Consider the following 15,606-nt stretch of genomic DNA (forward strand, 5'->3'; position numbering starts at 1 on the left):
GCTTAGAGGAAACTGTCCAGCCCATGCTAATCATGGTGGTTGGCAACCTTTGTGCGCCTGGTACATTTCTGATTTGTGTTGGAAACAGCACAGAAATCCCTGCTTTCCTGAAATATTAGTGCTGCACCCAGCAGTATTCAGGATGAAGGCAATGCTGGGTGGTTTTTCTCTGAACATTGCAGTGCTCCAAGCACTGAGGGATGCACAAAAAGAGAAACATGAGAAATGTCAGTGTTTGTCTGCTTCCTACCCATTTCCTGTGCTTGGCCACTGAGAAACTTTGTGTCTTGCCTGTGCAGTCACGTCCACTGCTAAACTGTAATTCCTCCGAACACGTGGACCTGCTCCTGCAGTCCCCTCCTCGCCTTGTGGGGTCCATCTTCATCTGTGTTGCCCTTGAAGGGAGCAGTGGCTCCATGGCCCTCCCAGCCTGCCTTCCTCAGGTCTTCCCCCTCGTCATCTTTGAGTCTCTCCCTAATTCTTGCTAGGTTTGACTGTGGCCTTTGCTGCTGGTCTTTCTTCACCCTCTGGCTTCTGAATCTTGGGCAGAGCCACAGCAGGAGAGGCTGATGCTTTCGTGCTTTCAAAACGTGCATAGTGTTGTCTTCAGCTGTTTCTGGGACATGGCGTGTGTTTTGTTCGGTTTGGTTTAGCTGTTTGCTGTTCTCGAGTTGGTGTCTTTGATCTGCCCGGTGTACTCTGCTGCCTGACCTCTCTAGTGTGCCTGTGTGAGGGACTGCCAGCTCCCAGTGGCAGGGAACGCATATCTGTGTGTGTGTGTGTGTGTGTGTACATGTATTTGCTAGTGCTATACAAATAACCACGTGACACGGCTTGTAACCCCGTGGCAGGCTAACTGCTTTAGCGATGCTGGGATATGCAAGGCATGGCACGTGACTCCAAAGGTGGGACGCGTGAAGGCCGTGCGTGCAGAGCGCTTCAGGTACTAGTAAGTAATGCACAGTTCTCCGTGGTGTTGTGGCACAGATCCATTTCCTTGCAGTAGGAGGTCGTGTGTCTGTAATGACTGCCATGCCATTAAAGCATGTTTCTCTGTCAAGCGTGAGGGAGGGAGGAAGAGACCTTTTCCCCCAAGAGATGTGCCGTAAGCTGCGTGCTCTTCCCCACCCATGCGGATTCTTAGCGTGCTGGCAGGGGGCCTTGAGAGGAGACATTGGACTGGTGCTTGCATACTGTCCGTCCCTGCTGCATGCTTGAATGCAACATACGAAGTGAGTATTGTGACCAGTGTGGGAGTAAGCTGTTAACAACTCTTTTCTCTTTGCCTTTAGCCCTGACGAAGAATCTTCGCAGAAGTTCATTCCCTTTGTCGGGGTGAGTGTTTTCTTGGTTATGCTGTCTCAAGCCAGCTAGAGTGTGTCCACAAGTGTAAACCCAAACTTAAGTGGTTTCTGGAGTACAGCAGGAGCACTGGGTGCTCTAAAGCAGTGTCAGCATGAGCATCTAATGTTGGATGCAACTGCCTGGTATGTCACGAGGCCTCTAAGATCCCCCAACAAATTACAGGGTGTCTCTTACTTTCCAGGCAGCTGGCTCTGACCAGCTCTGTGCTGCATGCCTGCCATAGCCCTGCTGTTGCCTTGTACATTCAATACAGAGAGGAAAGCGTGATGCTGAAGTGCTCTGACCCACAGCCTGTCTTTGCTGCAGACCAAAGCACCTGGTTGGTGGAGAATTGCTGCTGGGCCATGTGCAGAGGAAGCTGGTGTGTTCCTGGAAACGTGACCTCAGGGTTGCTGTGCCCAGCATGGCCCTGGGGGATTGATTTTGCCAAACTTGCTATTCCAGTGTCAGTCCTCTGTGTGCTGCTTGTGAAAGGTCTCCAGTCCTCTTAATATCCCACCCACTCCTGGGAAGCAGAGACTACATCCCACCATGGAGATTGTTTACACCACTATTAAGTTTGAGTGTGGGGCAGTAGCTATTTAATACACTTTATTGTGTGAATATGTATTTGGGATAGCAGTCCCTGGCTTTTCCTCCCATCCTTATCTTGAAATGTTCCCAGCTTGGGTGGCCAAATGCAGAGTATCTAGGCAGGGGTCTGGTTTTGCTTCTGTCAGTGTGTTTTGTGCACTGTGTACATTGCCTTTTCTCGTTTACCTCGCCTTATTTGATCATGCTGTTCAATTAATCAAGTTCTAGGTATAAAGTAATTGATCTGCAGCCAAAAGGCTATCCCCTCACTGCTCTTCAGCTAATGGATGTCCTCTTCACAGTTTTTTCTGCTCTCTTGTAGCTTCTCTTTCTTGCATATTCTCTGTCTTGTTCTGCCTTCTCTGTGTTAAGCTGACTTGTGTGCATTTCCGTTTGTATCCCCATCAGTGCATCAGAGCTAATCTGAAATCCCAAGGCATTTAAAGAGCTTAGTCTCTCTTGCCTTCAGGCTGGCCCTGCTTTCACTCTGGTGTCTCTTCAGAGTGAGAGTGTGTCTCTGCAGTGCTCCAGTGATGACAATCTACTTTTCTTTGTTGAAGGAAAAAGATCTTCCACTAAAGTGGAGAGATGAATCTTCCCAATTTGTTCCCTGCTGATGAGCTTTGCTGTGATCTTGTCTCCCCCATGAACTGCAATGGCTGGTGAAGAACCATTGTTATGAAACAACTGTTTTGCCTTTCCCAATAACAGGAAAAGCCCAGAAGGGCTTGGAAGCGCCTGGATTCATCTCACTATAGCCGCTAGGCTCTGCAAAGCTTTTCTTTGGGGCTGATTTAGTTCAGTGCTATGTGCAAACAAATGGGGCTCAGTGTTTGTCCAGTTGCTCTGAAATTATCGTTGTCCTGACATTAGTAATGCTTTTCCAGTCTGGATTTGATTGTCTGAAGGTGGGAAGAGTGAACAGCTCTGTGTGCATAACACTGCCAACCTGCAAAAAAACTTGCCTTGAAATCAGACTGTGTCAGCTGGTGGCGAGGGTCAGATCAACGCTGCTCATTCTTGCTTCTGAAGTGTTCCTGACACAGCAACACCCCATGAGGAACACCTGAAGGGACTCCGAGAGGCTGATTGCAAGTGTCTCAGTCTGAAACTGAACACGAACACTGAAGCTCTCTCAGCTGCAGCCTGCTTGGAGCTGTTGGCCAAGGAAGTGAGGGAGCGATTCCTGACATGGGCTGGGCTCTTGGCTTTTAGGGTGCAAAAACTGATATCCTGCTGCTGGGCTGTGCAGTCTTTGAGTCAGAAGCAAGCAGGGCAGGGCCATGCTGCTCAGCCGGGCTCTGAAGTGATGGGAGTGGAGCCTCGCAAGGGGCCAGTTGGATGCAAAGCCAGGGTCAGGTGGTGAGGCTGTGTGATCATGTGCCTGCGTTGCACTGACATCCACTTGCATGGAGAGTTAACAGGATGCACCCTTCCTGAAGGGAAAGGCGGCTGACTGCTGCAGCAGCTCCTGAATGGAGGCACTGTTGGGACTGCAGCAGTCTCAGGCACCTCCTTGAGTAGAGGGAAGGGAAAGTGTTTAACCTTGTCTTCCTCCCATGGGTCTGAGCATCTTCAGTCAGCCTGCAAGGGGGAAAAGGCCAAAAGGGATTTCCTCTCTGGCTTGCAGATCAAGGTGGCTGTAGACAGATTTCTATGTTGCTTGTTCTTCCCCTAACTCTTCTGCCTCACCTCCTCTTGCTCACAGCCAGTTACAGTCTGTGCAACACCCTCTTGGCATGTAACACAAAATGCACAAATGACTGCTGGAGTCCAGAGCCTGATTTGTTGCCCTTTGGATGGAGACTGACCAAAGTGAGCTGCAGCTGCCTGCTCCCAAGCCAGTGCCCCCTAAGGGAGCCTCTGCATAGGCTGCTGAGTTCACAAGGGCTTTTCCAAGCCTCACAGCTCTCTGAGATCTAGCATATACCCACCCAGTGCAAAGTTTTTTGCTTCTAATGATTAAGTTGTTTTTCTTGATCCTGGAGCACAAAAATTTACTCCCTGGAGTTGTAGTCTAGACGTGGTCATCTCTGAACTTAACCATCTTCTGTTTTCAAACTAAATAGACTGTGTAGCATCATTTCTCTTTCTAAAGTAGGTTTTATTGACTTGAGATCCCTTTACAGCTTTTTCTCATTTGTCAGCATTTATGTATGGTAGACATTAGCCCTGGATACAGGTTTCTTAAGGACCTCGAGAAGGATCTCTCCTCTGTGGTGTTAAGAGTAATGGTCCCTGTGCACCATAGCAGATTATTGCTACAGAAAGTCCCTACTTTTGTATCACCAAGGATCATTTTAGGCATAGTGTGATCTTGGGAGCTTGTGTCTGTGGCATGTTCTGTTCCACAAATAACTTCCAGTGGCATTTATCATTAACCTAAATGTACCAGCTGGTGGTTGGCCATATCATAACACGTTTGTATCGTTATTATAGTGTGATTGGGATCATTCTGACCTGTCCATGTGGTTGTTTATTTGTGTCTGTGCCACGAGGCTTTGCTAGGAGCCTTCTTTGCCAGACACTTCCCTTGTTTGGACACCAGAAAACTGTGATCAGAAACTATACTTTGTTTCTTTTGTGGTTTCCTGACAAACCCCAACTGTCCTGCACCCTAGAAGTGGCTGCACTTGTGCAGTAGAAGCAACATGTCTGTAATTAGCAGGTGTATCAAAGCAATATTTATGTTCCTTTCTCCTTCCTGCCCTATTCCCACAGGTGTCACAGACAGGCACTATAGTTGCCATAGCTTGGGGCTCATGATGGACTATTTTGAGCTGTTCAGGTCTGCAACAGTTCCATAGGGTCTTTGCTGCCTTCTGTATGAGTCAGGGAAGGATTGTGAGCTGGTACTGCTTGGCTGGACACTGCTGGTACCTCTCTGGCTCCACTTTTTAACATACTTAAACACTACTCTGACTGCAGGGACAGTGCCAAGGGGGCTGTAGGGTTGAGCTTAGTTTGGGGGTTGGGGATTCCTGAAGTTCAGAGGACTCTTGTTTCATGAAGCTCTTCTGTTTTACCCCCTTTAGGTGGTGAAGGTTGGAATAGTGGAACAATCTTCTGCAACATCAGGTAACAAGCGTCTGGTGTGTGCTTTCTGTGTCATACGGGTGGTGGGAGCCTGGCTTCACAGGCTGAGTCATCTTGTCTATTGCTGATGTCTTGGAGTTTTGTAAGGTGGAATTGGATTTTACTAGCTCCCAGTTCTGCTGCCTTGACTCCCAGATGTCTGTCCTCAGAGAGGCCTCTCTCTTTTAATAGGCCCTTTTTCTTGTCACTTTACAAAAAGCTTCAGGCCAGCTGAAGTTCCCACACCCTCATCAAGAGAAGCTCCACTCATATATGTGCAAACACCCATTTTTTAATGTGTTCTCAGCGGGGTGAATTCACCACTGTGGTTATTTGAGGTTCCCGCTCCAAACTGGGGAGGGAGTTCTTCGGAAGTTCATGCCTGTCTCCCTACACTGGGCTCAATTGCCTAAAAAATTCAATCTCAAATGTGTGCCTAACACTGGGAACTCCATGATAGGCAACCAGTTTGCCAATCTGACAATTAATTTAGATCTGGTTGTTTTTATTTTAATGGGAGAGTGCAAAGCTGGTTTACATGGTACTGCCTGCTTACACACATGGATGTGGGGTAGTGCTGTTTTATCAATGTGAACTTGTTTTCTCCTCCGTCATACACACTGCTAGTAAGGAATATTTTTTTTCCTCATCTATTGGGATTATTTCTTATATTGCTTCACTATTAAACCCAGACGCCTGTGACCTGGGTTACACATAGGTTTGTGTGTGGAGGCAGCCCTTGTGTGGTTCACTTTTTGCTGCCACAGTGCTCCCACCATCCTAAAACACCAATATGAAGGGAATGATGCCTTGGTTGTGGAGAGTGGAAGCTAAGGGAATGGGGAGATTGGTGTTGATCGTCCCAGAGGTACTGGGTTTTCCAGGAGTCTGAGTGGTGCTGCCCTGCAGGGGCTGTGGGAGGAGATTCCCCAGTGGGGTTCAATGGGCTGGGTTCTGACTGTGCAGGAGGCTCAAAATCAGCTGGGAGCAAACCCAAGGAGAGCAGATGGCAAGTAGGGAGCCCAAAAGAGAGTGAATGTGTCTGCCTCTTAGCCAGACACAGGAAGTCCCGTGGTTTAACCAATGGGTAGCTGACCTCTGGATTGAGTCTGAACAAAGCCTGTGCAGCAGGAGAGTGAGCAAAGAGACTGAACCAACCCAGCGTCCGTGTGCTGGGCCGTGAGACGAACCTAGACAAACAGTTTGATTTCTTTTCTGCAAGGTGACTCTGATGACGCAGCTCCCTCAAGCTCCAGTGTCCTTTCTTCTACCCCACCTTCCGTGTCTCCTGCTGTGAAAGAAGCCTCTCCCACACCACCTTCCTCACCATCTGTCACAGGCAGCTTCTCGTCCTCAAGGTAAAGCATGTTTTGACTTCTTACAGCTCTCTTGGCTGTCTTATCTGACATATATGTGAGAGAGGAAAACTCTTCAAGAGGACAACTCTTCAAAAGAAAAAGTTGAAGTTTTCACCTTTCCCCTTCACCTCTTTTGCCTCTGGAGTGACTGACCAACAAAGGGTTGGGGAGAGCAGAGGGGATCTTGCATCTGATGGGAAGGCTGCACTTCTCAAGGGCAGACACACTTGTACTTGAAGGGACAACCTTGTTTCTGGTAGTCTGACAGAAACCCTGATTCCAGTGAGCAATTGTGGCAGCCTGTTTGGGAAGGTTCATGTTGTCCAACTGATGGTATTTTCCCTTTGAGAGTGTATTCTCTTGGGACCCTAATACATGTGGGTGCTAGCCTAATCCCTCATGATTCTTATGTTTTTAAGAACCAAGCGAGTGTAAGGTTGAAGTGACTCTGGAGGGAACTTTTTCTCTGAGGGGAAAGCTAGCAGTTGTACGATGGCATAAGGGAATTGCAATTCTCGTTGATGTGTGTGCCTGAAAACATATCAGGATAGCAAGGAGGCCACACCTGTAGGCACCATGAAGGTCTGCCTTAACTGAAGTTTTTAGGGGTGAAGAGAGGAGACCCCTAGAAAACTGCCGGTAAAGAATTGCCCTGACCAGGACTCTTACTTTGTTACTGCACGAAACAGTGGTGTAGCTGTCTAACACTTTGTGTGCAGTTCTGGTACCCAGAAGCCTGTGGTGAAGTTAAAGGTTCAGGAGTGTTAACAAGATCAAGAGGATAGAGCAGTAGTCTTGTGAGGGCAGAGTAGAAGTGCTCAGACTCTGTGGTTTGAGAGAGGAGGAGAAAGATGTAAGCCACTCAAGTTTTGCAAAATCACAGTGATGATGGGTTTATTGAATGTCGAACTGTCACTCACCAAACCTGTGGTACGAGACCTGGTGGCATGCAATGACACTGGCAAAAGGTCAATTAAAAGAGAGATAGGAAGAGATGTCCACACACAGCAGGAAAGGTGTATTGAGACCACGTCTTCCTCTGCTATTTCCGTGGCAACAGGATCAGCAGATGAAAGAGGGGTTAGGCAAATTCATGGACGGCAGATCCACTAATGGATACTAAAGGATGATTCAGGGATGTCCTCTCTAACATCCCTGAGCCTGTGATTGTCAGGCTGTGGAAGTCCAGGGGAATGCTCTGCATTTAACGACAAGATTCACGTGCACTCCCTAAGCAGCATCTCCTACTGTCGCTGTTGGAGGCAGAATGGAGACCTTTCCTGACCACCCCAGAGAGCCCTTCAGGGACCTTTAACCTCTGACTTCTTGAACTGGCTTGAGAGTTCCCTTTTAACAAGAGGAAATGGAAATGTGAAAGTCCCAGTTTAGCAGATGCTCAGCAACTGGAAGGTGTTAGTGGCCATTAGCCTGTGTCAGGAGGCCCAGTTCCCCAAGACTCTCCTGTTGGCCCCTGTGGTTTGGTGGCAGGAGAGTCCTGCTCACCCAAGGCAGCTGGCTGGCAGTGCAGAGAGCTGAGGCTCTGGCCAGCAGAGCTGACTTGTCATGTCTGAGCTCTGTGTGGGCTTTCCAAGGGTGGAAGTGGTTTGGGAACCTGTACATGCAAGAGTGCAGGCTATTAAAGTTGTGAGCCATGGATTTAATATATCTGAAGTTGACACAGTGGCTCTAGGAATCCGGTACTTTCTGGTTTTGTGCTGTGTGGAAAATCATCAAGAAATGAGGAGGTTTAGGTTCGACATTGTTGCATCTCCGCTGATCTGTTTGTGACAGCATTGGAGGTGTAGGGTGACCCAGACTGGAAGATTAAGCCACGTGAAATTCCTGCCTGGGCATAGTGAATATTAGGATGCTTTGTCTTTACAACTGATACAAGAAATGTGATGCAAAGGAGCCTTAAAATCTAAAGTTGCATCTCTAAAACATTATCCATAAGGAATCTCACATCTGAAATAGCGTTGAGAACCCAAAACCTGGTTTTGTTGATCAAAGACGAACTCCACTTTGAAGTCCTGCTTTTCAGCGGAATAAACGGCAAAGGAAATGATGTGCTGAGAGGACGTTAGCAATGAGCCGTCCTTGTTTTACCTTGAAAGTTTCTTATTAGACAGGGTGCATATTTCATTCAGGATCACAGATTCATCTTCTTTAACAATTGCCATTTCTCAAAGCGGGGACACAGACTGGTAGATAAATTAAGTTAATGTCTAGCACTTGCATATTATTTAACACTCTGTCATTGTGCAGGAAGAAGTATAGGCTGTCTACCATAGGTCTGCTGAATGACAAACCCCTGTTCCACTCAGAGTTAGCTAGTGAGAGGCAGGGGCAGGCAAGGGGTGGAATTTCCCAGGCTGCTCATCTTCCCTTTTCTGGCTCGAGAAAGGCTGGCAGCGTGTTTTGGTGACACGTGTCTGTTACCACACAATGCGATGCGCAGGGAGGTTTCAACAGCAGCTTGTGCCCTGAAATCTGCCGTTGTTTAGCAAACATCACAGGACTGGCACTGGAATTCCCCAGCCCACAGCAGAAAGGTCACCCTGTGCCAACTCTCATTAATGTTAATGACCTCATTAGTGTTTATAAATATGTAAAGGGCGAGTGTCAGGAGGAAGAAGCCAGGCTCTTCTCAGTGATGTCCAATGACAGGACAAGGGGCAATGGGAGCAAGCTGGAGCATAGGAGGTTCAATCTGCACATGAGGAAAAACTTTTTTACTGTGAGGGTGCCAGAGCACTGGCCCAGGCTGCCCAGAGAGGTTGTGGAGTCTCCTTCTCTGGACACATTCAAAACCAACCTGGTTCCTGTGTGACCTGGTCTGGTGATCCTGCTCTGGCAGGGGGGTTGGACTGGATGAGCTTTCAAGGTCCCTTCCAACTCCTAACATTCTGTGAATCTATGAACTCTATCATGGGGACTGGGGAGAGCAGAGGTCCTGTGTGACCTGGTGGGGCATCTGGACAGGACGGGAAGCAACTGGTGACAGAAAGAGCTCATGAACACAGGAGATGGAAGCAAGTCAGGGAGGCTAGGGACTGAGTACCTAATGTTCAGGGATCCACGAGCTCTTTGTTCACCTCATTTCAGAGATTATTTCAACAATGCTGTGCCTGGTTGGAGTCACTCACTCATCAGCGCTCCAGGAGGCAGCAGCAAGGAAGGTGCTGCTTACAGCCTCTCTTCCCCACTCAATGACTGGAAGTGCTCTGGGCCACCTCAGAGGTCGCCTTTGCTGACTGTGTCACTGAACCCAGCATCACGTTAGGAAACAGTTCATCTGCTCCCTTTCCCACTGCTCATCCCTATGGCTGTGCAACAGGTCAGCTTGTCTCAGCTCATTGCAGTTCTGTGCTGCCAGGCCGATGCCACCATGTAATGTAACCCAGGCTGCATCACGGAGAGATGACTTCTTGTGCTTTTGAGATTCTCAGGTCTCACTATGAAACATTTCCTGAAGAGCCAGGCGCTTGTCCTCTGACCATCTGTTCAGGACTGGCAGCCACTCCGAAAAAAAACAGATGGGAGGAACTCTGCTGAGTGCTGCACAGAAATTACCTTATTTTCTTGTTTTCCAGCCAGGGCCTCGGTGCTGAGTTGATGGGCCTGCAGGTGGATTACTGGATTGCAGCTCCACCCATGGACAGAAAGAGAGATCCGGAGAAGAAGGACCCTTCCACTACCAAAAACACACTGAAATGCACTTTCCGGTCTCTCCAGGTCAGCAGGTTACCTGCCAGCGGTGAGATTGCCACCACTCCAACGATGTCCATGACTGTCGTGACAAAAGAGAAGAACAAGAAAGGTAAGATGGACACATTTACTGGTGCCAAAGACCAAGAATGCATGCTTTTCTCCCTGTTCTGCCACTCCGGAGCTGACTTAGTCCTGCATTGTGGCACCTTATTCATATTTTTATCCCCAAAATCCTAGTCCATCTGTAGATGAGAAACGACTGTATAGGTTTGAAAGGGAGGTTCCTCTTTGTGCTGTAAAAAGGGAATGTGTTTACCCTTACAGCTGAATGACTGAGATGCGTAGCCCAAAAGAACAAAGGCTAGGAGAGAGTAAGGGTATTTGTGGGTGGCTGTGGAGAAAGCGAGGAGGTACACTGCTCTGGACAGCTTCCCTGTGTACCTTGTGAGTCTGCTGCCGCTGGATTGGGGTGTTGGTGAATGGCAGCTTCTGCCCTGACCACCAGAATTGTACAGGCTGCAGGGTCTGCCCCAGCTCCATGCTCTGGTCTCTCCGCTGGTGTGTGACAGAGGTGCAGACAGAGGCAGGATGTCTGTGTATCCCATCATGTTACAGCATATGGCAGCAGCCCCAGCTGAGATGTTTTCCTGGATTTGACACGGTGTCCTCCTGTTAAAATACCACTGTCATGACTGGCCAAATGCACCAGCCAGACCTGCCAAGCCATTGCTAGGTGTGCTTGTATGTACAAGAGGTGTCGTGACTCAGAGCAGAACTGCAGCAATGGAGCTCTTCTACAGGAGCTCTTATGTCCTTGCACAGAGTGCTTTGTGGGACAAAAGGAGGTAGAAGAGAAAAGCTCGAGATGCTCTCAGTGCAATGCCTGATGTTAACTTTTTGTTTGTTTAATCTTCTGTTCTTAAACTCATGGCTTTGAGTATATTTTCTCCAAATGAACAAACAGAAAAGGCATTTGAAATGTTGTCAATAATTCTGTATTTGCTCCTGGCCTTGGTAATGCAAAACATATTAGAAATTGAGAATAGCTGTGCAGACAAGTGTTTAAGGAAGCAGCAACGCAGTTCTGCACTTATATTCAACTGCCAGTGGCTGTCACATCTTCCTGCCCATGGGCCTGAGAGTCAATCCTGGTGAAAGCAGGGGTTTTGGGGGCTCTGAGATGTGGCCAGCAGAGCCTTCTGGGCCTGTGGCTACAGGACACGGATGCATAATGCTGCAGCCAGGTCACTACTGGGCCAGCATAGCACTGCTCCCACCCCTGGCCTCACCCTTTTTAAGTGGTATGCCTATGTGACAAGCAATCCTGAGACACTCAAAATACTCTTCACTGGGGCTGGCCCTGCATGGAGCAGTGGTGTTCAACACCACCAGCTTTTGAGGACCCAGTTTGTACATCTTTGCTTTCATGCATTTGGACAATTCTCAGAGAACTGGACCCTTTTTAGCTCTCCTAATGCCTTCCCTCTGCACCAGCTGCCTGTAGTTTGTAGTCCCTCCTGCTCTCCAGGTGTCTGTTAGTGCAGCAAACCTGCCTGCAGCTACATTGGAGGCTGGAGCACGGTGCTGCCTGGCAGCTGTGTGCAGTATGTGGGACTCCCCCTAGGTGGTGTGGCTGCCCGGCCAATCCTGTTAGCCCAGATGATTTTAGGAGTTTAAAAATCAGAGTTTGAATTTTCAGATGTGAATGTTTAGATGCAAAAACCCAAACGAGTCTTGGTGCAGCTCCTGTGAGTGGCAGAGATTCACTGTGTGCTGGTTTGATTTTCTTCCAGTGATGTTTTTGCCCAAGAAAACAAAAGACAAGGAGGTTGAGTCAAAGAGCCAGTGTATTGAAGGAATCAGCCGGTTGATTTGCACAGCGAAGCATCAGCAGAACATGCTGCGGGGTAAGTGCAGCACTTGAATCCCACTGGGCTGTGGGGCAAGGCTCAACTGCTAGTGTTGTTCTCCAGGCAAGGGGCTGACCTGGTGTCCTGCCCCGTGCCCTGGAGCCAATGTAACAGGGGTGTTCCTGGGGAATGGGCTTGGATGTGTCCTGCATGGGGGAATGCTTCAGTAGGTCTGGGATGTGGGAAGAGCCGTCCTTACCTAGAAATTCCTCTGAATCCTGGATGAGGACAAGGGTTGGGCTGGGCTGGGCTCCATTCCCCTCTCTGTCATTCTGTGTTTCCTTTGTACATCTGGAGAGTGACAGCGGAGGGCGGTGAGAGTGTGGCTGCTCCCCTAGGCAGGACTCTGGCACAAGGCCTGCCACAGTGGGAGCCATACACGCATCTTGCAGGCAGACCTAAAGTGGCCGTCAGTGGAGCTGTGCATCCAGTATCAAAAATGTCCCTGTAGCCCATTCAGTTGATAATCCCTACCACTGTTAACAGCAGAGAGATCTGCTTAGGTCAGCTCCTTAATTAACTTAACTCAGCCCAGTGAGACTGGTGAGTGTGAGGGGTGGTCACAGAACGTGTGTCACCTCTTTAGGGGATGTGGATCTCCTGGTTAAGAGTGCCAGTGAGGAAAGACTGGTGTCTACCTCTATAAGAGTGCATTTGCCCATAAAAGAAGGTGGAGCGTGTTTAGGAAATTTGAGAAATTGGATCAGTTGGTGCTGAAATCAGCAGTCTGAGGAGCTCCAGTGTCAGTGAGTGATACTGAAACAACAATCTGAGCTGTTCTCCTTAAACCTGGTCTGCTCTCGAGCTTTTCTCCTCTGTATTTGCAGGCTTTTTAGAGCAGTGGGGTGACAAGGCAGAGCAGCACATACCCTGAGCAAAGAACGTGGCCAGGTCTCCCTCTGCTGACTGCAGGGAGGTTTCTAGCAAAGCTGTTTCAGGCTGGCCACTTCCACTCGGTATTTTCTAACTCTCCTCTCTTTTTACCCTCCCCTGCAGTTCTGATCGATGGGGTGGAGTGGAACGACGTCAAGTTCTTTCAGCTGGCAGCACAGTGGTCCTCTCATGTCAAGCACTTTCCCATCTGCATATTTGGACACTCCAAATCTAACTTCTAGCCGTGCTCAGCGGAGGGACCTTCTGTCCATCCCAGGGACTGCACACCAGGAGCCAGGAATTGCGTGCCAACTCTGACTCGCGTCGCTCTGCCCTCTCCTGCAGAATTAATTACAGATGTGCTTGGATTACTTTTGAATTACTTTTTTCTATTAACTGTTAAGTTTACTGCAAGGGAAGGAAACCTCTTTAAACAAAGGCAAAAAAAAAACCAGTCTTAAATATAGATGTGCTGACAACATGAAGTCGTGGGGGAGTTGTCAGGAGCAGGCAACCTGCCCAAGAACACCTACCACTTACGAGCAGATAGCTGAAAAACTGCACTGCTTATTAACCTGAGACCTCATTGGTGTGAGTGGGCTGGGGGAGCCGTGGATCAGCTCAAACGGATTTTGTGGAAGATCATGCGCGTTACGATACGTTTGGTCCCTTCCCTCTGTTTCTAGGAAAAAAAATATGGCCAGTCTTTCTTCCTGCTGCCAAAAGACAAGAGATCAGCGAGTCTGGAGGGAGTTCAATCATCTGGTTTGAAAAACAAACCACGTGCATGGCTAGGGAGGTCTGGGGAGGAGATCTCCTTCAAAGTGTGGAGTCCGCCACAGGAGCGGGCAGGTGTTTGTGCTGAAGTGATACTTGAGGAGGGTTGGGCAGAAACAGGAACTGGGGAAACACTGGGTGTAAGGGAAGTCCAGTCCCAGCTCTGTGACAATGACCAAACTGAGCCAGTCACAACGTCCCTGGCTGTGCTGCTGAGGGACACCGCGTCAGTGGGGTCGCTGCTATTTACATACTCACACCAATTATTTACCTGTCAATAAAACCTCGTCCAGCCTCTAAAGGGAAAGGAATTTTTTTTAACAGCTGCAGATTTTTTTAACGCTTTCTAAAAAAAAAAAACAAAACAAAAAAACAAACATAAAATAAAAACAAAAAATAAGAGGAAAAAATATTAGGTTGCCAAAAAAACAAACCCAGGAAGAGGAGCCGTTGTCTATGAAGTGATACATCACTGTAGTGGCTGGACTGGGAGCTAGCCAGGCGCTCTGCATGTCCAGCTGCCTTCCTGTCCATCTGTCAAACCGCACACATGAGGTAGCATGGGCTGCTTTATCTGCTGCCTTTGTCCTGCCGTGACTGCACTGTGCTCCCCAGAGCCTGCTGCCAGCTCCTCTATGCACCTCCCCATGCTGGGTGCAGACCACCTGGCTTCAGGGCCTCTGCAGGATGGCATTTTCACCATGCCCTTGAACCGCGCAGTACCTCTCCTCATAGGGACGGAGAGACTGTAACAAAAGTGAAGGGTGCTGGGGGTAGGCAGTCCCCCGTGGGCTGTTCTGTAGATGAGTGTTGTCCTTACCTTCTGCTTTCTGAGTATTCCTCCCCATGGGCATTTCTCTGTGGATTGCATCCCTTATCCAGTAGGATGTGCTTTTGCCCTGTCCACCTTGGGCAGCAAGATGACCTGGGAGATGGAGTGAGATTTTTGGGTGTCTCACGTTGTTGGCTTGGCTCTGGTTGTGCTTGCATTCACTTTGTACACCTTACTGCTGTCAGGGATGCCTGGGGTGCCAGGAAAAAGGGATGCTCTTGCAAGGAGGCAGTGTGACAAGCTCCAGGTCTGAGTGGCTCCTGGTGCTGCAGATGTGGCCTTTTTCTCTCCAGGCTTCCCAGGGCATGCCTGGGAGGGACTTGGAGCAGGTGGTGGATGGGGTTTGGGGAGCAGAGTGTGCTTGCCCTGTGGAAGAGCAGACATCTCTGACATTTCAGGACAAGGGACTGAAGTTTTTGCTGGGTCCTTTTGGGTCCCACCCCTGAGGGCAGGCCAGGCTCTGGGGGCGTTTCCAGAAGGCACTTTCTTAGGGCAGTGATGATTTTGAACTTCTTTTTTTTTTCCTTTGGTCTGATCCCTTACCCTTGGGTTTTTAAAGGCTTGGTTTGCCCTGCTTGGCAGGTCCTACTCTGCTCGGGAACTGTCAGGGTTGTTTTGAGCAGGGTAGTGGTGGTGTGCTCTGTGTGGCCTTCTCCTGCTGATGGGGAGCAAGGGGTTATTAGGTGAGAGCATGGTCCCTGCTGGATCCAGTGCCTATCACAGCTCACAGCAGGGGCTGCTTCACTGACTCTGATTTCATACACAAGCGCAACCTACTTGGCCAGGGCCTGGGTATTCCCTTCAAGCCATGCAGGGGAGGAGGAGGATGTGGTCCCATGCCTGGTGGCACGCTGCTGGGCAGGACATATTGTCTTGTTGCAATGCTCTGTTTCTTCCCCAAGTCCCTGCGGGCAGGTCTGCCTGCCGTCTGCTGACTCTTGGCTGTGGCAGAAGCTGGGCTCTGGTTTGAATGTCGTCATGTCCATCGGTTCCTGCGTTTTTGGTTGACCTGAGCTGGTGCTCTGGGACTGTATAGCGTTGCCTAGCAGCAGTAGCGTGGGAGATGGTATATAAGCACATCACTTCTTTTTCTTTATTGAGGCTGTTGCATTAAAAAAAAAAAGGCTTTTTA

General features: G+C 49.0%; 1 protein-coding gene across 1 annotated transcript in view; it reads left to right on the forward strand.

Moving 5' to 3' along the window:
- PACS2 (phosphofurin acidic cluster sorting protein 2) overlaps positions 1-13,645 on the forward strand; it is a gene marked incomplete at its 5' end in the record, with an annotated part of 49,363 nt that extends 35,718 nt beyond the window's left edge. The window contains 6 exons of the mRNA XM_010188929.1: positions 1,293-1,335; positions 4,974-5,016; positions 6,236-6,371; positions 9,965-10,191; positions 11,876-11,989; positions 12,989-13,645. Of these exons, the coding sequence (XP_010187231.1) occupies positions 1,293-1,335; positions 4,974-5,016; positions 6,236-6,371; positions 9,965-10,191; positions 11,876-11,989; positions 12,989-13,107 (682 nt within the window). The remainder of the gene's footprint in view (positions 1-1,292; positions 1,336-4,973; positions 5,017-6,235; positions 6,372-9,964; positions 10,192-11,875; positions 11,990-12,988) is intronic.
- Positions 13,646-15,606: the final 1,961 nt, after the last annotated feature.

This window comes from Mesitornis unicolor, unplaced genomic scaffold, assembly GCF_000695765.1.
Source record: "Mesitornis unicolor isolate BGI_N332 unplaced genomic scaffold, ASM69576v1 scaffold35267, whole genome shotgun sequence".
NCBI lineage: Eukaryota > Metazoa > Chordata > Aves > Mesitornithiformes > Mesitornithidae > Mesitornis > Mesitornis unicolor.